Source organism: Dermacentor silvarum, chromosome 10 (genome assembly GCF_013339745.2).
Source record: "Dermacentor silvarum isolate Dsil-2018 chromosome 10, BIME_Dsil_1.4, whole genome shotgun sequence".
In the NCBI taxonomy this organism is placed as follows: Eukaryota; Metazoa; Arthropoda; class Arachnida; order Ixodida; family Ixodidae; genus Dermacentor; species Dermacentor silvarum.
The window spans coordinates 14614619-14638161 of NC_051163.1; the positions used below are offsets into that span (position 1 = coordinate 14614619).

At 43.1% G+C, this 23543-nt stretch overlaps 2 protein-coding genes across 6 annotated transcripts; both read left to right on the forward strand.

Moving 5' to 3' along the window:
* The first annotated feature begins 512 nt into the window (after positions 1-512).
* Positions 513-8076, forward strand: LOC119466283 (uncharacterized). 5 transcript variants are annotated; one of them, XR_007464144.1, is made up of 4 exons: positions 513-876; positions 2463-2573; positions 2943-3119; positions 7334-8076. XR_007464144.1 is itself a non-coding variant. In XM_037726760.2 (3 exons), the coding sequence occupies exons 2-3, from the start codon at positions 3116-3118 to the stop codon at positions 7963-7965; spliced, it is 636 nt and encodes a 211-aa protein (XP_037582688.1). In that variant the 5' UTR covers positions 556-876; positions 2943-3115; the 3' UTR covers positions 7966-8076. The 5 variants fall into 5 exon arrangements, 1 of the variants encoding a protein (XP_037582688.1); XR_007464143.1 differs by lacking the exon at positions 2943-3119 and having other exon boundaries at positions 6664-8076; XR_007464146.1 differs by lacking the exon at positions 2943-3119.
* A 6468-nt stretch (positions 8077-14544) lies between these two features.
* Positions 14545-22679, forward strand: LOC119466637 (uncharacterized). The gene is made up of 2 exons (XM_049657464.1): positions 14545-16396; positions 20778-22679. Exons 1-2 carry the CDS (start codon positions 15613-15615, stop codon positions 22496-22498), a joined length of 2505 nt encoding a protein of 834 aa, XP_049513421.1. The 5' UTR covers positions 14545-15612; the 3' UTR covers positions 22499-22679.
* Positions 22680-23543: the final 864 nt, after the last annotated feature.

A 23543-nucleotide genomic window follows, 5' to 3' on the forward strand; every position in this document is an offset into this window, starting at 1 on the left:
GAAGTAGACACGGTTGAAGATTCGGTGAGCTAGAGTAAATGTAAACGCATGTGTTTATAACCAATACAATTAATATACAAATAGCACATTAACACGTACTGCAAGGTGACAAAGAACGTTCATCTAAGCGCTTTGTTGAGCGCGTTCAATGCAAGTGTTCACCCTTTTATGTCTTTAAAAGTAGAAGTAAAAGCTATACCATATAACGGTATAAACTTGTTGGTTTAACGTTAACTATCCAGAAAAATATTTTTTTTTTAAATTTTGAGGCACTGGATGGATAGATGGATGGATGAATGAGGCTGAACCCTTTAAATCGAACGGTGGCATACGCCACCTAGCCGTGACTATTAACATATTTTGCACTTTGTGGTGGGTGAAATTTCACTCTGCCTTGATTTTAGCCACCAATCAGATAACCTCCGTTTGGTTATTTCTACCCGATTAAAGTCTATTTAAGTCCATTTGTGACGCATGGTGACGCATGGCACTGCGTCACAAATGCAGCGCCATTCCTGTTTCTCGCTTGTTCTACGATCGCGTCGGATATGGTCGAATCCAATGTCGTATGTTCATGGTACGCATGGTAGCGTGGTAGCGTCATGGTATGGGATGGTATGGGTGTTCTGTGGTGGTACATACGTAGTTGTTTCGTGTGTGCTGTTTTCACACTAACTCCGAAGTGTTACTGCGTGCGCATTCATGACAATCGTGTGCCGTCATCTTCCACCGTGGTGTGAGCTCTGAAGCAGTCCTGAAGCGTTTCCGTTCGTCAGAACCGTGGACGTGTATCTTTAAATTTGTGCGCGAAGCAGCGCTGTGTATAAAAACTTGGACCTGTCAATCGAAGCTTAGCTGCTGCAGTGTGGCTGTTAAGTATGAATCCTTCAACCTCTCCCTCATCCGTGCTAAGAACGTCGCGTATAAAAAGTGTCATTTCGCAGTGTTTGTTTAGTACCGCGTTTGGACGCAAACTTCACACTAGTAGAGCTTGCAGAATGTTTTTGCCCGTGCAGAATACGATGGCAAAACTGCCACTTCAGACGAGGCGTCTGCAGCTTGTTTGTTAATGTGGTTATGAGGAGTCGATACTGTTTTTCAGAGTCAACATCACACAAACTTACTGATAAATGCATTATTGCTGCTTGAGTTACATTGCACTATAATGTGTTTGGCAGTGAAGCCTTTTATTGATGAACTCTTATTGTTTCATGAGCCTTTTTTGTTCCAAAGTTATTTTCCAGCATAGGAAGGATGAATAGGAACAGCATGAACAGGAAGCAGGAAGGACCCTAGCAGAACAAACATTAATTGCTAATAGCAGTGTTAAAGTATAGAATGGTTAAGAGGAAAAAAATGAACCAACAAACAGTCTCTGGATGCCAGCTTGGCATATTGCAGAAGCCATTGCAAAATATTTCCAGGGCATATTCAACAACTCCTAAGCAGTTCCACTGTTGAAATTGTGCGGGCACTTAGGGCAGTCTGATAGGGTGTTCCGTCTCTGTTGATGCACTAATGGCTGCTATGATTACAGATTGTAAGTTAGTGCAGCCTTTTCAGTGCATGTGCGTGTTCTCGCAAGTGTTGTCATGCATTTAATGTACACATTTTGCATACCTCTTGGAACTGAGGCATACCAAAGCGACCACTCTGGTGTTTTGTAACACACATTCATGCACTCAGATCTATGCCTCCATCTCGTGCTTTTTCTTCTTTCTTTATTATATATATATATTTTTTCACTTCTCACTGTTTCCACACGAGATAGAACCCTGTGTGTCACTAGTGGAAATGTGTGGAATATTTTAGTGGGGTATGCAGCACCAGTAATAAATGTTGAATGTACTGCATGAATTCTGCTGCAAGAGAGAATGAGCACCATTAGGTAATACTTTTTCTGGAGCCTTATACATTAGATGATGCTGATAAGAGATATCGCCCTAGGTTTCAGTGGGGGAACTTGAGGGTGCAAGCCAGCTCCATAAAGATGTAGGGCAATAGCTGCTAGGTACTCATTTCATAGAAGCTTTAACCCCTTAACCGTTTTATTATTTTACAATTTCTATGCCCAAACTGCTTATTTTTAAAAATCTGATATTGAATATTTTCCATCTAAAAAGCAAGTTTTCGATGTTTAAAAAAAACATTCAAGCACATACTAAGTCAAAGTCGCATAATAAAGTTTATTATTGCTCATGATAAAGGAGGCCAGCTACCTGCTGATAATAAACAATAAAAAACAGAGCAATAGCGCAGTTTGGAAAGTTTTGTCAAGTCATCAGGTGATGTTATATTGAACGCGTTACCAGGGATGCTCAAAAACGGAAATCGAGGAGGCTTCGTGGGGATGTCATTCATGTCAGTGCACCGCCACTGACGTGCACTCGCAATAATGTCTTCTGAGCAGTATTGTTCATCTGATGAACTGCTAATTTCCAAGTCGCCGCTTTTGCTTCCAGAAACAAAGTAAACTTCAGTGTCTGAATCGTTATTGTCTGAAGAGCTGGATGACGGCGAAAGTCTTCTTTTCTGCGACGACGGACCAGCAACACATGCGTCGCCTCCACCAGGTGCCATTTTTTGAAACAGGAGCTCCCTAGGCACACTCCAGCTCGGTCGCGGATGTGGAGTACAATGGCAGTGCTGCTATTTGTGTTCTCTCTAAGGCAAAAAATGAGCCATCAGGGGTGCCTAAATTTCTTGATTGCACAGGTAATTTCATTGTAGCGGTCTTACCTGTATAAGCATTCACAATACATACGAAAGACAGGAGTTCGGCCTGGGCACGTGGAATCCTTCGTTAGATAGGTCATTTTATTGTAGAGGCTTCGTTGGCAGAGGCGTTCTACTGCATACATCATTCTAAAAATCCACCCCCTTTATTTAAACCTGTCGGTGCATCAGTGGCCATGGCGTTTTGCTGCTGATCATGGTTGCAGGTTCGACTCCTGGACCTGCTGGCCACATTTCGTTGGTCGCAAATTGCAAGGACGCTTGTGTACTTAGATTGTGCACATGAAAGAATCCCATGCAGTCCAAATTAATCCAGAGCCCTCCACTGTGGCATGTCTCTAGACCCAGTGAGCTTTGATATGCAAGACCTTATGAATCAATGAGTAAGTAATTTACTTATTTCTTCACGTACTGTCTGGTCCTAAATGCATTATAGAGAGGAGGGATTAACTGCCAATATTGTTTACTTCCATTTTGAATGTGGCAGAGTCCTAGGGTTGCAGTGACACAGGCCAGAAGGTTGTTCCATTTGCTCTTGTTTGTGTGTGTGTGGGGGGGGGACACAACCGAAGAAGCACAGCTGATGCTAGGGAGATTTTAGTTTGTCTGCAAACTTGTTACCGTTTGTGGATTACCAGTTTACCGAAGGCGTAAACGTGAGTGGCCTTGTTTGTGGTGCAGCACTCAAGCAGGCAAACACAGCTATTATTGCAGTAACCAAGTGTAGTCTAGTAATGTGGTTTGCTGGGCCAGTTGTACACCTAGTGTAGTCTGCTTCGCTGCTTGTGTAAATTTGTGAATGCGCTGCCTTATTAAATGTCTTTTTGACAAGAACACTCATGGAACTCAAAAACGTGTCCATAAGGCATTGTGGTTAGATGAAGCGTCACAAGGTGTCCAGCATTGTTGCTGCCAGTGCACCTCTCCAGTAACCCTGTAAACTGCTGACAGCAAGAAGTTTGCGGACAAGCTAAAGCTTGACCGCAGAGATTAATGTGGCATGACAGAATGTACATCTTTAAATACTGAATTGTTCCATGATAGCGGGGCTACTGGGAAAGATAAGTTCATATTGTTAGAATTGGTTTTGTTTGGGAAATCTTGTGAATGAGGCTTCAGGTATTTCTCATGCAATAAACATGTTGACAGACCTAAGTTGAATTTAATTGACTAAATGCTGGTGTAATGGGAATATCAAGAATGTATTCAAGGAGCAGTAGACTTTTGAAAAGATTAAAGGGCATTAGTTAGCTATTCTTCAAGAATTCCAGATAGATCGAGCATATAACATTGTTGGTGTAACAAGATTTGTACATCAAATTGGAAACGACAAAAGAAAGTTTTAGTGCTGATATGCAAGTGTGCGATTAGCGTTATTGAATGGTTGTTCAGCATGTATATTTCATAAGAGGTTGCGAGTTGCATGTAATTCCGATGTACCTGTGTGATGTCACAGGGATTGTAGGAAATCTATTTTGGGTCTGTTTGTGGTGCTTCAAGCAGTCGCAAGTTGTGTGCACTACTCGCCAGTTTTACTTTTGCGACTATCTTGTGAGTTGTACAAGCTATTTTAGAGAAGCTTGATGTTCTAATTCTTTTGTTTCTCAGCCTTCCCATTTTTCTTAATTTAGCTATGCATAAAATTACTTTAAGATTTCTGTTTATCAATGGAATGTATACTTCAGCTGTCAGTTCTGATCTTTGTCATTCTGATTATTTTCAGGAACTTGTTTCAAGACCATATGCAATCCTCGAGAATCAAGCATATCTTCAGCTGACTGTCAATTTGTGTAGTAGTTGTGACACTTGATGCGACATCAGCATATTATCATTCTCAGAATTCTACCTTTATGCTATATCCACAGTGTACAGTCAGCATCAAATGTTGAAGAACTGTGGGATCTGAAAAAATGTTGAACTTCCGAGTGGTTTTAGACCATAGCCAGTAAAACCGTACAGTACGATATGTTGCTCGCAGTCTACATACTTGTATGGGCTGAAAAGCAAAATACCAGGCTGTGGAAATGTTGAGCTTTTTCTCAAATCATTATTGAGTAAGCTTTCAATTGCCAACTGTGCATTTGTTTAAAGGGTGCCCCAGCTAAAGTTAGCCAAGTGTTTGACGAAAGAAAATATTAAGAAGACACATTGCAAGACGTGATTTTAAGACCTACTGTTCTTGGTTGTCAATTCTCTAACGACCGAACACCATAGGTCTTATAATTGTATCTTGCACCGTGTTTTTAAATCTTTCTTTTTGTTGAACAGCTTGGCTAACGTTAGTTGAGACACACGGTACATGTGCAAGCTTGCATAGACATTTTTAGCTGATGCCCATTCCTGCCAGAGCAGCAGCTGTAGGACATTTTATTTGGCAACATGAACAATGTTACCTTAAATACCCAAGATCAGATTTCTGGCCAGAAGATGAAGTACCTATGGCCTATAAACTGCCAGGTTTCACGGTATCACTATTCTTAAATCAAGATAAATTGGGCAATGTAAGAATGCATGTTTGTGTTTCTAACCTAGACCCGAGGTAGCATAGATAGGACTGCCAGGTGTACATGACTGTTCCCACTAGACCACTGGCTGAGGTCAGCTCAAATTTCACACAAAGGTACCATAGGTTACGTTAGGTTAGGTTTTATTCAAGTGGGTGTCATCTGTCGCAATGCCATAAAAAACTTTACATTCTGCTGCAACGAAACCGTGGCACCATCTGTCATGGCCAGTCAAGACTTCAATGAAAACTCTGTGTTCAACGTAGCCGGGACAGATGGCGCCACCATTTCGTTGGTGTTAGTGTGCCTCGATGTCAGAGACGTGGTATTGAGGCACCTTAGTTGCGGTGGAATCGGCATGTTTTGAGTTCCGCCACCCACTTGCATGGCACCAACTTCGGACTTATTGTGCATGAAATTGCCAAGTAATGCCCCAAGAACATTGTAATAAACTAAACTTCATGTAAAGTGGTACCTGAATAAGGCAAATCAATTCTCCAAAAGCCTGCAAGGTGAAGGAAGTATGGGTCACAATTTTTTCTCTCACAAAGTGGTGCGTTTGTGTGAAACTTGAGCCGACATCAGCAAGCGGTTTAGCTGAAAGAGTCATGTTTACCTGGCACTCCTATCCATGCCACACTCCGACACTCGGTACAAGCTGCGTTTATTCTGCACATTGAGTGTGCTAGCAAGTGCTGCTTAATACCGAAGTAGTTAAGCATGGTCACTGCTAATAAAGGAATTATGAATTCGTTAAACAAATCATTTTTTGCCGTATGTTGACATGTGATGAAAATAGGATTATGATAGCTTGCAATGTTTTCTTTTGCTCCAGCTTGCTCGTAAGGATCCATTTGATCCTCTAGTACACTGAGCAGGGTGTGAACTTTATGAATCTATTGCGTGTGTCACAGTTAGAGTGGCTAGCTAAAAGTCATTTGAGGTAAAGAGGTCTTCAATAAGTGTGTTCATTACTGAAATGTAAAGCAGCAGTGAATTACCGGCTGCTTTAGTTCGGGCCTGTGAATTGTGTGCCTTATCAGTTGCTTTATGATCTTTGTACACTGTCCGAACTTTACGATGAAAAATGTGTTCTGTGGCATTATACCTCATTTCCTTGAGTAAAGTACTATGTACAGCCTCCCGCATTTCTAGCTATATCGCGCGAGCGTCCAGCACGCGTCATTTCAGCGCCTTTCAGCGCCGATAATCAGCGAGACCAGCAGAAGTACTCTCAAGTGCACTAAGCACTCTCCTATGCAAGAGCCATCTAATGCGATGTTCCCTTCAGGACGACGTACAGCCATATTATAGCATTCTTGCGCGATATAGCTAAAAATGCGGGAGGCTGTACATACACCTTATAAATTTTTGTACAGCTTGCACATTCTCTATTGTCTACTTACCCATTTATCCCTTGCAGGTGCCATGTACACAACTGTACACGCCAGGATAGTGTGAATCAACAGCAAAAGCATTGATGAAAGTAATGATATTTAAAATGTGCCGCATACGTCTTCAAACACTTCAGATCGGAGTTGATCAGAGATCGAGCAAGTTTTATTGACGTTTGTAAAATGTTTTAGTAAAACGAATGGGAAGGTTTGAGTATGCTGTTGTATGTAGCGGGTTTACTTCTTTAATTATTTTTTACAATGTGTTGGACTACTAATAATTCTTCCAAGTGGCTGGATATATGCTTTCCAAACCTGCTAGACATGAAAAAGTTATGTTCTCATATTTGATGTTTTTGTAATGGGTTTTCATATGGATTAGGTTGTTCTGTAAACTTGACAAAACTCACTAAAGAATTGAAAACTCTTAATCTATTCTGCAGCTGTAGCCTTTTTTACGATTCTAAAGATTCAAGAAATGCGGTGAAAGTGACTTTTCATTCAACAGAATTGGCGCCTGAAAGGGATATTGTCCTGCCTGCCTATAGTATTATTATCATATACATACCTTGAAATGCTTCTGTACTTGTTAAAAGCTTTTGTATTGTACCAACTGCAACATTGCCGTTGTGTGCATTATATCTGTTTATCTGAACTTGGGTAAACCATATCATTAACCATTGTTCTACAACATTGCAGTGCTGCCTCACAAGCATAGCCACGGACCTCTGCCCACAAGAACAACATCGGAGGTGTTCCTTCTGGAACCTGGTCCTCACCAGCCTGCAGAGTCGTCACTCAGTTGTAGCATTCTTCCATCTGGAGACATTTATGTCAGCCTCCTGCCTGCTGACAGCGATCCACTGGCTAAATTAGTGGCTTCTGGCAGAGCTACCATAGGGGAGCCCAGTGCAGACAGTCGTGCCATAGGGCCAAGCACATCCGCACAGTCTCGCAAGGTAACTTCAGGTTCGTCAACTGAAGGTCATCGTGCAGCTGCAGGTACGGCGTCACGCATTACTGACAACTTAGATGTCAAACTGTGCGCTGAGAACAGTGGCAAAGAGAAAGAACAGTCATGCAGCATCCTACCACCTAGAGACACTTACCTCTACCTCCTAGGCGATGGCAACGACCCACTGGCTAAATTACTGCCTTCTGGTGGAGCCATAATAGAAGACTCCAGCATAGACAGTCTCACCACGGTGTCACACGCGACTGAACTTTCTTGTGAGGCAACTTTAGGTTCGGCGACTGGAGGAGTTCATTCTCCAGCCATAGACAGCGCATCGCACATTGCTGACAACTCCGGCGTCGAATCGTGCTGCTGAGAAGTGTGCGAATTTCGATGAGCATTCCTACTGCGGCAGGCGGGGCACTTTGCTTCAGAGGCAGGAAAAGTATTTCTGCCACCTGTGCCCGTTTACGACCAGGTATCCAAGCCGCATGGAGCGTCACCGGTCACTGCACACAGGCGAGAAACCACACAAGTGTCAGGTCTGCGACCGCAGTTTCCGGCTGCACACTACGATGATACAGCACCTACGCATACACACGGACGAGCGCCCGTACCGATGCAAGACGTGCTCACGCTCATTCCGCCATGGTTCGTCCCTGCAAAAGCACGAGCGCATGCATACAGGAGAGCGACCCTATCGATGTGAAACATGCAACCAGGCCTTCAGCGCCCTCGCTGTACTGAAGCGCCACAAACGCACCCATACAGGGGAATGGCCCTTTGTGTGCCCAGTCTGTGATAAGTCATTTGCACATGGAGATGGTAGGAAACGCCACATGCGCCAGAAGCATGCGATTGAGAAGTGACCCTTCGGCTTGGCGTGATCGACCATCGTCTTGTAAGGCAAGAGATCTTGTGTTTCTTTTTACTTAGGGAACCCTTTGATCTTTTTGCGCCTTAGGAGATGTCATTTTCCAAATGCCAAGTCACCTGGCAAGATGCTACGGTACCCAATCAAACATGGAGATCATCTGCTCAATCAGCACACACAATCTATGGTTTTGCTGGTCACCACCTGCGGTTTGTGTCTGTGCCTGTGTAATGAAAGTGTGATGTGGGTGACTGGGAGTGTTACAAGGGGAGCTGTCACTGTCCTGTGTTATTCAATTGGAGTTCTGTGCCACTAGACATAAGAATGATACTGTAAGTCCAGCATTTTATGCACTGATACAAGATTTGTATCACGAATGTGTGTGACAGCGTCGAATATCTTTTCATGAAATTTACCGGTTCACGTTCATTCTAAAATGTTTACATGTCCATTGTGCCCGTAGCACACTAATTCGGAGGACATTTTGCACTTATGTCACTCTGTCATGCGTTTCAAGTTGGGACATGAATGTTGTACCTTGTGCTACATTACTCACCCTTAGCACTAATGCTGAGTGTAACTTAAGCAGCATATTAGTGGTACTTAAGGTTTGTGTCTGCTCAGTCTGAGGTTCTGAGTGTACTCCAGCCTCTTCTGGCACACTTTTGAAGATTGCGTGTCTGTGGCAATAAGGTCATTGCAGCTTGTTTTTACATTTCAGGTTTGATGTTCACATTGGGTTCCATAACGAAACTGTTTGAGAGTTTAACAATAGCAGCGTGTTCTTAAATTTGAGGTTTGATGTTCATTGATGTTTCATGGTGAAATTGTTTGAGACTCATATTTGATGTTCATTCATGTTTCATGGTGAAATTGTTTGAGACTCTCATAGAATTCTTCTAAATTTAACAGCCTAGTAATCACCTAACCTTTCTGTACAGATTCGTATAAGAGTGGATGCAAACTGTAAAAACAAAATTGAAACTGCAAGCTGCAAGTTTTATTTGAACGCATGGTAATTAAGCCATGTCTCTACTGTTTTTATGAACATGGACATAATTTTGTGAATATGCTTAGAGCTTCTGAAGTCGCTTTAATGACCCAATCAATACTTGTTGATGTTGCAATTCAGTTATCACAGTCCTTTCATTAAAGGTGAATGTGGAGAGCCCATATTGTCTTTCTCGCTTATATTTTTACACACATGAGGTGCAACTTATTTCAAATGATACAAGAGATGGACACAATAAGGCTTGATGTTTAGAAGTAATATCCACTTGAATTTTTTGCGAACCCAATCTAAAAAAAATTTTATATCAAAGTTGCATCTAGGCGGTTTGCAATTTGTGCTTGGAGGATCCTGGGAACTGATTGAGCAAGCTTTGCATAATGTGTTGCCAAATTGCGACTGTCACGGAAGATTTTTTAATAAAAGTGATTGTATTGCAGCAATTATAAAGAACAGAGGAGCTACACCTGTATGCTGTCTAGCAAACCTGGTCTATTTCTTTTTAACACGAAACTGTTTTATGCCGGGCTTCACGAATGACTTCCCGCAACGGATGTGGCATGCCACCATCTAGGAGTGGTGAAGCGAAGTACTGCATCATGACATTAACGAGCGCTGACAGGGAGCGCTTCGGTAGTCATAGCGCAGCGGAGGCTGCAACGCAGTGTAGCCCCAGAATAATGAACCAAATGTAAAAGGCGTTGTGACTTTGTAAACTTGTCCTTTTAAATGAAGTACTATGTAATAAATAATAAAATAACCATTATTAAAAGTGTCCAACGGCACGATTCAAATCCAGGACCTCTGGTACAGAAGTTCGACATTGAAACCATTACGCCACGTATGCATGCATCGACACGTGGCTTAGAATGCCCTTATCAATTTCTCACGGGCAAGTCAGCGCATTGAGATGCCTGGCACGTTTCAACGCCGTTCACCAACAGGACACCACACGCGAAGCAAACATGCAACATGGTCGGTGTCCCACAAGTAGTGCACCTTTCGCTGCCGTGACCGTGAGCTTATGAAGCAAACACACACCAGCTTCTGTGAAGACACGTTTCGCTTTCATGTTCTACCAGTTCCTATGAAAGAGGGATCAACCATAATTTTTTTTACTAATATGATAAGCCTTGCTCATCTTAATAATGGCAGATGCTCAATTAAGAGACAAATACTGGTTGTAAACATCCTGAAGAGTTCATGGTATGTGCCACTTTTTCTATCGTGATGCAAAGAAACCATCGGCCTATTGACGTGCGCCCCTTTTTGTGATATTTTTCTGTGTTAACATAGATTGCTTGAGCTGTGTATGCATATCCTGATTGAACAAACAAGCAGTTGTGATTTCTGTACAGCTTGCCAAGAAGAAAGTACAAAAAAGTTTAACCACACAACATGATAAATGAAGAGAGATATCAGGCATTAATACATCGTATGTTCTACGAAAAATTCTCGGATAGTTTTTGGGTCACACTCACAACGTAATCAGGCAAACAATTCTATGCTTCAGTCGGAGGCTAAGAACAACTGGTTGAAGGCCTTTTGTAGATCTGTGCAAGTGTTGTATGCTGATACAGTTGAAAAGGCAGCAAGATGAAGAAGCTTGAGGCAACAAAAGTGCTCCTCGTAGATTGGGGATCAGGAATTGAGCTTGTGCAAAAAGAAACAAAGCTAGCCGATTTTTGTGGCACAAGAGCAGAGGGGTAAGACCAAGGGTTGGTTTGACAGTCATGATACTGGTGTGAAGTTTGTAATTTAAGGAGATTAATTTATCGTATACCTAATGAATATTGAATGTGCATAGTTTCGCAGCATTTGCTGAACCATATGCACTTCCAAGCACACTTTCAGTGTTTTTCAAGGTGTGTTCAGCAAAATTATTTTTTAGTTAAAGGAGAATCGGGATAATAGTCTAAGCTGCACGAGAACACTGGGACTGAGGCATTTTCCCAACAAATGCTGTATAGGCTACTATCCATCTAGCATTTGGCAACATGAGAAGAGTAGAAATAACATTTTTTGTGCTGCATAAAATTTTCTAAAGTATGCTTATGCAATAGAAAGCTGGTGTATATCACCAACACTTAATGGCAGGCGGCAAGCATTTGTTGGTATAGAGCAGGAGCAAAGGAGAAGGTAGAAGTTGTTCGGCACACAACTTGCTTTCCTTTAAAAGCACGGTCCGAGGAGGCAGACCGATGCAAGATCTCCAGCTACAGTGGTGTTGCATTCTTGATGTAAAGCAAATGAAATGTAAACATATTATTTACATATGACGAAAGCTGTTTGTACAAATTTCAAACGAAGCCATAGGTGGCTTGGGGTGAAGCCCACTTTCAGTTGCCTACCTGGGGTCTTCCCCCTATTGCTAAACAAGTTTTGCAAAAGATTTGTTGTTGATTTTGCTTATTCTCCATGAGTTTTGCATATTTATATAGAAAATAAACATTTTGGGGGAGTATTTATGTGTGCCGTCACTAATGCGTTAACAGACATTTCATAAACAACTGCAGTGCTAAATAGTATGTGATCACTTGCAGTTTACAGTCTGCATTAAAAGAACTTGAACTTGGCCTATTTAGTATTTGCTGCATGATACCCTTAAAGACAGATGATGACAGCGTAAGAAACATGAACGACGACTTGGGTGGTATCGTGTCATTCGTGTTTCTTTTGCTGCCCTTGTCTTTCTTTAGCAATAAATATGTCTTACAGTCACCATTTGTGTTGCGCCATTGAACTCTTTTGGCAAGTTTCATCTTGTACGTTCCTGTGCATTAGCCACTTCACCTACAGAAGGCTCACAGCAGCCCTTTTACGCCAGATCAGTGGTTTCCTTTCTGTTTTGCAATTCCTGACTTTGAGGGTAGATTGCCACGAAGCATCAGTATTTCTTGCATGAGTGAATTTCTTTGAATTATTGGTTTATTTTCTCTGTTTTCCCAAAATTGAGTTTCCCAAAATTGAGCTTTGAGTGTTCCAAAATCAACTTCCGTTTGTACCCTTTTTTTTGCTTATTAGTGTTCCGTAACATTGCAGTGTTGACTGGAGAGCACAGCCTCGGATTCCTGCCCACACTAAATCAAAAGGTCATCATTCTCGAATCTGGTTCCCGACAGTCTCCTATGGCATCACCCAAATGTGGTGTTTCTCTCTCTGAAGATTTGTACATCTGTTTGCACCACGACGATGACGACCCATTAGCTGAATTGCTCGCCCCTGACGTAGGTGATAACCATAAACACCGGTGAGGGATTCCTGCCTGCAATAGATAAGTTCCTCCTCCTTGATTATGGACCTCAACAGTTGTCTTAGACAAAGCTTGCATTCCCTCCACTACCCTCTGGAGACATTTGCGACCACTTCCAGTCGAAGAAAGTCAGTCCACCAAACGAATCAGCCTGTGGTTCTAACGTAGCGGAGTCTAAGCTAGCCAGTTCTGTTGGAGTGTGACAAGTTGCCACGCTTGCAAGCCACTTGAAGACCACAGATTCAATGAGTGTAGGGTGTGATCACGAGCCGCAGAAGCTGCAGTGCATGTTGCCAGTGATGACGTCATTTTCGCATCATACTTAGAGGTTGACAGAAAGCTTCAAGAGCATTATTGCAGCGGACGGCAGGGCACATCACTGCAGTTCCTCAAAAATCAGTGCCTGCCACTTGTGCTCATGCAAGACTACGAGCACTACGTCTACAAGGATACATGAGCAGCATCACGTGCCACTGGCGGTTTTAGCGCATGGGCAAAAAGCAGCAGGAGCTCAAGTTTTGGAAGCAAGACATCATGCGAATGCACCTACACACATAGGCGAGCTGCCATACCGATGCAAGATGTGCCTGCAATGCCTGACAAGCTGCCTGAGCACTGGCACAAGAGCAGTCATTGTTGCAGCCTGTGCAATGCGACCTTTGTGGCCTGTTGTACCTTGAGGCACCACACATGCTAGCACACACAAAAGTCGACAAGCTGTATGTATGTGACATTTGCAGAATGCCGCGTTTGAACAGAGCCACCTGCAGAGGTCGCTCACTGCCAGCGAGTATGATAGACTGGTATACTTGCCTGATTTTAATGCACACCCAGTATTTGTGAGCAGAAAGCGGAAAAATAATTTGCGTTACTTTGTTAATCAAATCTGGTTTTTATTGCCAGAAGCTAAAGTAATGCCAGCACTTTGCTGTGCTTATCTGTGTACTACTGTTTGTTTTCTGTTTGCTAGCTCTTGACACTACAATTATGCTCTACCTGTTATAGTGATGCATTGGTACCTTGTGACTGCAGAGATGGCATTGAAATTGCTTGAAAAGTGTGTTATAGAGAATACAGAGGATTGGGAAATTGCCCTATGTTTACCGCAACCATGTTTTTGCAAGTTCTCATGCCATTTTTACTATTCAGCAAGTTTTTTGTGCCGTATGGCCTGTTAGTAGAGGTATGCTAATATTAAAAACTTTCGAATAATGAATCAAATAGTGTCCTATTCGATTCTGTCTTTGAATCGAATAGTGAATGTTTACAAATGCAAATATTTTTCAAATACTGTTAGAACATTTCACTATCTCAATTGCGCCCAAATAAACATACAGTTCGAGCAAAAGTACGGTAAATTTTCACCCCCGTGGGCATAGTATAGACATAAAACATGAGAACTTGCGTAGTGGAGCAGGCTACGTCACTTAGGTAGCCATACTTTACAGGCTGTAGAGCAATCATTCCCACTCTCTGAAGAGCCCTGTTCATGCAAAGAAACATGTTTGCTCCTAATGCTTCATTTATGCTTCTAATAAACAACACTTCATAACGTACTATGTAATGACAGAAACTTGCTAACTCTAAGAATACTGGGATGTGAACATTGTTTTATATTAATTGTGATAACGGCTATTCAAAAACTATTCAAAAAGTATTCGATTCAATTCGATTTGCTTCTGGCATTATTCGATTCTTATTTGATTTGGTCTTAAAAGTCACTACTAATGCACCCCTACTTGTTAGATTTGCTTTCAAAGCCACATATAAATACATGCTTGATTATTATCAATTGCTTTCACCCTATTGCCACATTACTGTTCATGTGCTTCGCAGCCCTCGCACTCACTGGCAATAGCATGATATATGGCATGGGCTTGCGAACATCAAACAGCACATTGGTGTACTGCCTACTGATCACTGCATCTAGCCCTAGGATCACTTGTTACATGCAAAAAGTTTTGTAGTGTGCTGGCCGTGTGTTTGATTTCATATTATTCTGGATGACACTGTTTTAGATAAATTGCTAACTGAAGTAATCTGGGAGCATATAGTAAGCATGTTGACAGTGCTACCATGTACTTGGTCTGTTGTGGCCAGTGTGTTGCAATTCAAATAATATCCAAGCTCTGGGACAAGGTGTTTTTGGTGTCATTTATGTTATATCTAGTGCCTTTTCATCATGCCTATGTTTTTCTTTGTCATTCTTGAAATGTTTGCCGCAGCGTTAGTGCTTGAAAGGTAACGAGGCTGTATTTAATCATATTTTTTGGCTACACATTATTTGCACCTGGTAGACATCAGAAATTGTGATTCACTCTAGAAAAAGAAAAGGTTTACAGCTAGTTATCTTGGTAAAAACTTTACCGTAAATGTCGTCATTACAGTATTGAAGGCAGTCGTGGGCTTAATGCGCATTTACTTAGTCTGAGTCCTGTCATGTTGCGAGATTTTCAAGAACATGTCTCTAATTTCTTTGTTTCTAACATTATGCGGAAAAAAAGAAAGCCTAATATAGTATAGGCAATCAAATGGTACCTACACTCATAAAAGATTTTCCAGTAGTATCTGTATTCTTGTTGCTACATCACTTTGATTGCCAGTGCACAGCGCAATTTTGATTTCAGTTCAGTGTTTTTCGTGTAATTTTAAATTATTTTGTGTATTAATATTACATTGTAAGTTAGCATACTGAACGGAGTGAGCTATGCAAGAAATATAGTAACCATTAGCTTTGAGTGTTAAAATCAACTTCTGTTTGTACCCTTTCCTTTGCTTATTGGTGTTCTGTAACATTGCAGTGTTGACTGGAGAGCACAGCCTCGGATTCCTGCCCACACTAAATCAAGAGGTCATCATTCTCAAATATGGTTCCCGGCAGTCTCCCATGGCATCACCCAAATGTGATGTTCCTCTCTCTGAAGATTTGTACATCTGTTTGCACCACGACGATGACGACCCATTGGCTGAATTGCTCGCCCCTGACGTAGGTGCTGTCGAAGAGTGTAGTGCAGACGGTGATACAGCAGCTTTGAAAGCCTCCGCAGCTCTGTGCCTGGATGCCGTGGATTCTGGAGGTGGCAACCATTGCGGAACTCTTGAAGCAATGGTCCACTCTACCAAGGGCAGCGTCAGTGCTGAATCGGGCACCGAGCTGTACAGGAAAGCAGCAAGTGCTTTGAAGGAGCGTGTCTACTCAGTTGGGAACGACATCTTGCTAGAGAGGCAAGCAAAGTATGCATGTCACCTTTGCCCATATATGACCAAGAGCAAAAGCAGCATGATCGCTCACAGGCGTCAGCACAAAGGCATCAAAAATCACAAGTGCACCGTCTGCGACCGCAGCTTCCAGCAGCGTTCAACATTGCTGTACCACTTGCGCACGCACACAGGAGAGCGTCCGTACTCCTGCAGTATGTGCTCAGGCACCTTTGCCTGCAAGAGCACCCTGACAGGTCACGAGCGCACACATACGGGCGAGCGGCCGTACCGCTGCGACATGTGCGACCAAGCCTTTGCAGGGCTATCTTCACTGAGGTGCCACAAGCGCAAACATGCGGGTGGGGGGGACCCGTACGTGTGTCCCATGTGTCCAGCGACATTTGTAAAGCAAGGCATGCTGAACGACCACATAAGTCGCCAACACGCAGCCTCTGAGTACCTGCCCGGTTGATATGCTCGGCTGTGGGCAATGTCGCCAGCCGAACTAGCGTGCGTGGCTGGCTTTGGTGGGTTCCTCGTGCAGGCTGTCTGAGTGTCTGGGCACAGCGATGTGTCTTTGCACAGAAATACGGAGCATCAAGGCAAGGTTAAAAAGTGCACAAAATTGGCATAGTTGCACGGTGTGGAAGATGCAACACAGATGCACACATCTTCTGTACCGTCGTGTCATGCAACACATCATATTTCTTGTTTTTCTGATTTTTAAGCTGTAGCTATGTTATTATGTGTTTTGAATACCTGTGACTGGTTTTCAAGGAAGCATTAGGAGCTTCGTTTTGTCATGTGTGCCGTGCTGGTAAGTGTGCTGTAATTTTGCTATTGTAACTTCTAAATGGACAATTCAGATGGATCGGTGTGTTGGGCCCATTCGACAGGTTCTGTAATTCCTGTGAGATTACACGTGTGTCAGCATCTCATGTGCCATGCCGACAGTGGAAACATTTAACTTTTGTTGTTTAATAATGCAGAATGTGTGACTTCTTATAGAGTTAAAAAGTTTGCATCAGTGCTCAATTTTTTTTATTTTTTTTGTACTGTTCTGTACATACTGTAGCACTTAATTTAAAATTCACAAATTCTGCTGTCTCCCCTTCATGTTTGACAGGGAAATTGTTGGCACCTGTAGTTTGTGTCATGTCAACTAATTTCCTGCTGGAGCAGTTTCCCAAGTCTATTCTCACTAGTCTGAGAATTTCAAATCCTGTCTTTTTATGTGTTTTAAATGGAAATTGAGATTGCCGGCAGAAAAAAAGGTAGCTATGTGGGAATGTTTCTTTTTAGCATATTGTGAGCTATGCATGCTATTGTTCGAAGTGTCTTCTCTGATGTGGGTAGTTATCGAAGATAAAGCAAGACAGTTTTTTTTTTTAGTTATAGTCTACCTCTTTGTCTTATCTTGAATGTTAAAAGGAGCTTAGTTCTTTTCCATTGAACAAGCGTTTCAATTGTACATTGAGTGGCTTATGGGAAGCAGAATACACCCAGTTGATTCACTTACCATTGTGTCAAGTTGGGACATCATTTGCTTGGGTGTGTTAAGATATTGTAATGTCTAAGGAGTGCCACAAAAAGTTTCATCACAGTGCAAACATCTAACATTCATCTCTTTGGAATTCAATTGTCAGGCATTCCACTATGCTGACTGGTTGTGTACTGTATTTCACATGAAACAGGTGTGGTATATATGATTACAACAAGCTGCTTGATTAGCAGCTGTATGAGTGGTTCTCAGTTCATTTAAAACCTACAAGTGGAGGCTGAGAGTAGGATGTGTGTATGGCCCACAGTAGTAACAGGCCTGACTTTTGCTTTGTTTTGTTCATTTGTTGAAACACTTGGAATTTTTCACATTGTTTGCAGTCCGGAAGTCTGTAGTAATTTTTTCTGTTAATGTCTGATGAATCAGAAGTTTGTTGTGCTTTCAAAACACTTGCAGTAAATCTTTCATTGCACGGTTTGAACAGAGAGCACTGGTATGTTCCGCCAGTTCTGTATCGTATAGCATTGCATTTCACTTTGTGCATTTTGATACTTGCATGAAATAAATGTTAAGCTTGGAATCTGCAATGCCAGAGGTACTATATTGGGATGCAATGTGGTATCACTTTGTCATCTTGTAAGCTATCTATTTGCAGCTCTTATCTGTACTCAACAGGATTGTGTCAGATCAATATTTCACATGAAAAGACAACTCTAACCTTTTCATCACATTTGCAAGTGCTCTGAATCAATTGGCAGAGAATAGGACATATGTGCGTACGTGTACATACAAAACACCCACAAAGTTGATTTGTAAAATTTAATTTCAATTCTCTCAGTTATGCATTTCTTATGCATTTTTATTTCTTGTGCAATGATGTCCACCTCTTAAAGTAATCCAGCTCACTGAGCAGATTTGGGCTATAAGCCTCAGGCGCTTAAAAAAAAAAACAAAAACAAAAAAAACATTCCGTTATGTTCAACTTATAGCTTAAGGTCCAAGCATTGTATGGCAGTGATAATACGTTTTTTTTTGTTTTTTTTTTAACAGAAGGATGCAATTCAACTTTAATGCCTCTGCTGGCTGCTTGCTTCTTATACATAAAATTATGTTTGGGACCAGATATACCTTGAAATAGGTTGAACTCTAGAGAATTGTATTAAGTGAATGTGCAATGAATACCGACTGGCCCAATTCCATGATTTCTCAGGTAATCGAAAACGTAATATTGGCCCAAGTGCGTGTGCAGGCTAGAGTTGAACCCACATATAACGATCTGTTGGTTATAACGGCTAGATTGGAGTTACAGTACAAATTCGAGGCCCTGACCTATTGAAAGTACAGATATATGGACCCAATTCCTTTTTTTTTTTTTTTTCAAAGATCGTAGTTTTACTTGGAATATTTCAGACTTGCTTTAGGCTGATAAAATACAGCTTGTGCAGTTAAACAAAGGGGTGCGAGACCTTCCCCAAAGCCGCTCGAAGTTATTTCTTATGATCATGCTACTGAAAGTGCACTGGAAGAAACCGTAACGGGGATGTAAAACACGGGAAAAATTATCTCCTTAGTGTGTTATGCCATTTCGTTTGTGTTGTGATGAATCAGCATTGGTTCTTCCGCATGCTGCTAAACGCGTAAGGAGGTACATTACCTTCTACCACAGATGCGCTGGTTATGTGTTCATTCGTATTTGCTGTGGCCGCGTAAAGGTTAGATCGTTGATTGGGTGCACTTGTGCACTCATGCCCCCCCCCCTTTTTTTTTTCTATTTGTATGTACTCGCTTTGCCAACGTGAAAGGGAACACCTGATCTGTGTTCAAAGCCGGTAAGTTTCCTTGTGCGTGCTTGTAATACGGAAAAGTACCACGAGTGGAAGTCTTCAACAGGGGGAAATCATGACAAATAGCAGTGAGTGAGGCTCTGACATGCACATTTGCAAGAATCGCTGTTTGAACACAGATGAAATGTTTCCTTTCATATTGGCAGAGAGCGTGCATTTAATTTGACAAAGTGTGTGATTTGGCCTAGTGTGTGACCAAGCACGAGCTGCAAAAGTGCCGTGTCACGATGAAACTGTCTTTGCGAAGAGCCACATCAGCTCGCTCTGCGAATGCAGAGTAATTTGCATGCTCATTCCTTTTTGCATTTTTTGCAACTGCACATCGCACTATTTTCTAAGTATACATTTCACTTTTTTAGTGGTTGATCCCGACTGTAGAGACTGCATCCGAGCCAGTCACAAAGGGCGATAAAATTTGAAAATGGATCTTGACAAATTACATGGCTCAGTATACGTGCCCATGATGAAAGGGTGAGAGGAATGAAAAATGTAGTCTTGCAAAATACAGCTCCTGGAGCCATATTTTGTAAGATTCTACTTTTAAAATTTCTGCACTTCATTATTGGCTCGGACACCGCTGTGTTTGCTGAGATTGGCAACTTGGGCAATAGATGGCAAGAAAAATGCAAAAAAAGGAACATCTCGTTACAAAAAAAAATTCAGTAGCAAATTAGCGGTAAATGCAAGACAAATGCATTAGCATTATGTTGCACATCTTTGAAGTCTTGGTTCCATGATTTAAACTGCATTCATCACATTGAAAAGTGTTCAGAAGCTCACGCTACACACGTCCTTCCTCTTCAAAGACAGAAGTGGTCTGGAGCAAACCATCGCCAGTTGCACTAATACACACACACGCATTCACTCTCTCTCTCTTCTAAACTCCCATTCCCTCTCTACTTCTATCACATGACCAGCTTCCCACACTTCTTCCTGCTATGACACTTCTAATGCAAATGCATTAATACGGAACTAGAATTACATTTTGTTAACAAGCTTGGTGAGGAGTACGGGAACTGCCTGGAAAATGCTACTCTAGGCAGTCAGCGCTGGTGCAAGCAAATTTTATCAAGTTCATGTATAGTGAAGGGGTAGCTGATATTGCAACTTTGCATTTCGTGCGTTTATTGTGTCTTAAGTCAGGGTATAGCCAAGTACTGATATAACGGCCCCATTTCATAGATGTATCACACTGTCTATAAGTGTGTTCGACGGCACACGCTATGGCACTGTTCATTATTTGGGCCCTTTTATGAGGCTAAGTAATGGTTGGGCACGCCCTTACTTGGAGCTCCCATCTCATTGTTACCCGATATGACGCCTGCAGTGTTCAGTGCCCTTTGTCATTTCATTTTGTTCACATGGTACAGTTTCGTTACTGTATGTTTTCATTTTGTTTTTTGACCTCCTATTTGTTTCCTCCCTTTGGATGTTCACTTAATTTGATCTGCACTGTGAGTTGAACACGGGCTAAAGTCACTCAACACCACAAAGGACTTTGCTGAATGATGTCTCTTAATTTCGCAGTGCCTGCCAAATGCCGTCGTCGCTGGCGCAGAGTGACACCGCAGCAGTCTTTCGAGACGTCGGCCAATTGCCGCTTCGTTTCATCTGGCAACGTCTGTCTCTTCTCCAAGCCCGGAAAACGAAAAACGACCATATCAAAAACTGCACCTGTAGGCTGCACTGTTGAAGGCGTTACAGGGAAAGAGCAAACCTATGTACTGGTTGCTGATGCTGCACACCAGGGTACAGTGGCCAGCTCGGTGACTGGTGCCGAGTCAACCATAGCTTTGACTCATTTCGGCAAGTACAACATTGCTGGGGCTGTGGGATCAGAACAAGTTTATGTTCTAGCCAATGACTTTTCACCGTCGGATCTGGTGACTGGTTCAGTAACAAGTGCCGAGTTAACCACAGCTTCGAACGACTTTGCCGAATACAACATAGCTGGTGCTATGGGAGAAGCACAAACTTATGTTCTAGTTCCTGACGCAGCACCCAAGGCTGCAGTGACAGGTTTAGCGACTGATGCCGAATCAATGACAGCTGCGACTGTCGGCGCTAAAGGCGCAGAGCAGGCATACATACTAGTAGCTGAATCTTCGCCCCATAAGTCATCCGCTGGCTTAGCAACCAGCGCTGAGTCAACCACATCTTCATCTTCGGCTGTGTTTGCCCAGTGGAATGAGGGCAGCACTACTGGAGCAGAGCAAACCTATGTACTAGTAGCGGAGCCCACACCTCGGAGTGTGTTGTCTGGTGTACAAGCAACAGCAAGCTCGCCGACCGTTGGTAAGTCTAGCTTGGTCAATGCTACGAGTCTAGAGCAAGCCAATGTCCATGAATCTGTGCCAGGTTTTGAAGCAGCTGGCTCGGTGACAAGTGCAGAATCAGCGGCATCCTCGATGGCCGGTTTTGACGCATTTGATGCTACAGAAGTCGATGAAGCGCTTGCAGCATTCGTTAAGCGCGAGTCTGAACATTCCGAAGCCGCTCCAGGGACTAGTGGCACGTCGTCGGGGGCTGCCGAGGCGCTGCGCGCAGACAGTGCCGACCGAGTAGCGGTGTCGCGCCTTGAGCCCGTCGACATGACCGAGGAGCACTCGTACAGTTGCCGGACTGGCATCTTCGCCGTCAAGCAGCCGGTCTACGTCTGCCCGTTGTGCCCGTTCAAGACACAGCACCGGAGCGCCTTCAGGCCACACCAGCTGCTGCACACGGGTGAAAAGCCGTACAAGTGCGAGCTGTGCGGCCGCGGCTTCCGCCGGCACTTCAGCCTGGAGACACACATGCGCACGCATACGGGCGAACGCCCGTACCATTGCAAAGTGTGTGACCGCAGTTTCTCCGCGAACAGCTCCTATCGGATCCACATGCGCGTGCACACCGGCGAGCGACCGTATCCCTGCATGATGTGCGACAAGGCGTTTCTCTCGAGCTCTGCGCTCAATCGCCATACATCGGTACACAGCGGAAAGAAGCTATTCAAGTATGAAGGCTGTGGCAAGGCGTTTCCCCATGCGGTCTTGTTGATGAGCCACAAGCTCCGCTACTGCCACCCTCAGTTGGCCGGCGGGTCACCTTCCAGTTCTGGCGAGAACGACCGCCACGCCGGTGAGAAACCATTGGTTGAATGTTCAGACGCTGCCAACGTTGGCGAAAGGCCGTTTCTAGGCCATGCCCAAGGCCCGGAAGGTTCGAGCAGGGATGACGGCATTATGTAACAATCTTCAAGCGAATTTCAAAGAGTAGCATGTACTAAGCACACAGACAGGTTCGGAGCAAGCATTTTGACACTGGCGAGTGTGTACACCTTGATTCACCATGTCTTTGATTTGATGTTTCATGTGTATTGCTGCAGCCTATTTCTATTTCGTATGTAATAAACGTTGGAGCATAAAACGGCAGTTTTTCTTTTTCTTTTTTTTTTTTTTTTTGCTTCAGACGCATGCGCTGTTCTATCTGTTCACTGGGTACGTACATGGCCTAGGCATATCCTGCATTAAACAGAAAACATTACGTTAGCCATTTGCGGGCACCTGTTAGCCATTTGCAGGCGCGATAGCGTTAAAATCTGTGTATGTATGTGCCATGCCTTGCTATATGACAAGCCGTATATGTCACGCAGGGTGTCTACCAACCGGGAAAACCGGGTATTCTCAGGGATTTTGAATATTCTGGAAATACTCAGGGAAAACTCAGGGAATTTGTGCCTCTATCAGGGAAAATTACAAAATTAGCTGTAATTTTATTGAAAGGGAACGAAAGTTGCGGTAATGGAGGGAGGGAGGGGAGGCGAAGTTTAGCTGCGGCACCAAATGCGTATGTATATATAAAAAAATGTCAGTTTCGCCCTAAGGGCGAAGCAATGAACGCGATAGCAACACAGCAATGTGACACGAAGTAAGGTGAGCGGCTTTGGTAGCAATATGAATTGTAGTAAACATGAGCTGATTAAGTAAGCAGGTGTGCTGCGGCGTAAGTAGACCGACATGAAGAGAGACTCGATGACCACGAGAAGGCGCGTGTGAAACGGTGGTGTTGATATGAGAAGCGCTTCCCGTGGGCAGCGCGTGCGAAGGGACACACCTGTAGCGCTGCACTGCCGATCCGGGCAGCATTGCATGTGTAGCGTGCGTTGGAAAATGTGGCCCGACTATTACTAACTGAATGAACAAGCGTGGTGTGAGCGCGCACAAGCAAACATAAATAGATCACACTGAATGACCGCAGACAACGACTGTCAAAACGCTGGCAGCAAGCGCATAT

What these genes read in the sequence shown, in the direction of transcription:
- LOC119466637 (XM_049657464.1), top strand. Translation starts at nt 15,613, where the DNA reads ATGGCATCACCCAAATGTGATGTTCCTCTCTCTGAAGATTTGTACATC. An exon ending in CTCTGAGTACCTGCCCGGTT is followed by an intron (nt 16,397 to 20,777) that starts GATATGCTCGGC and finishes GACTTTGCTGAA; the next exon opens with TGATGTCTCTTAATTTCGCA.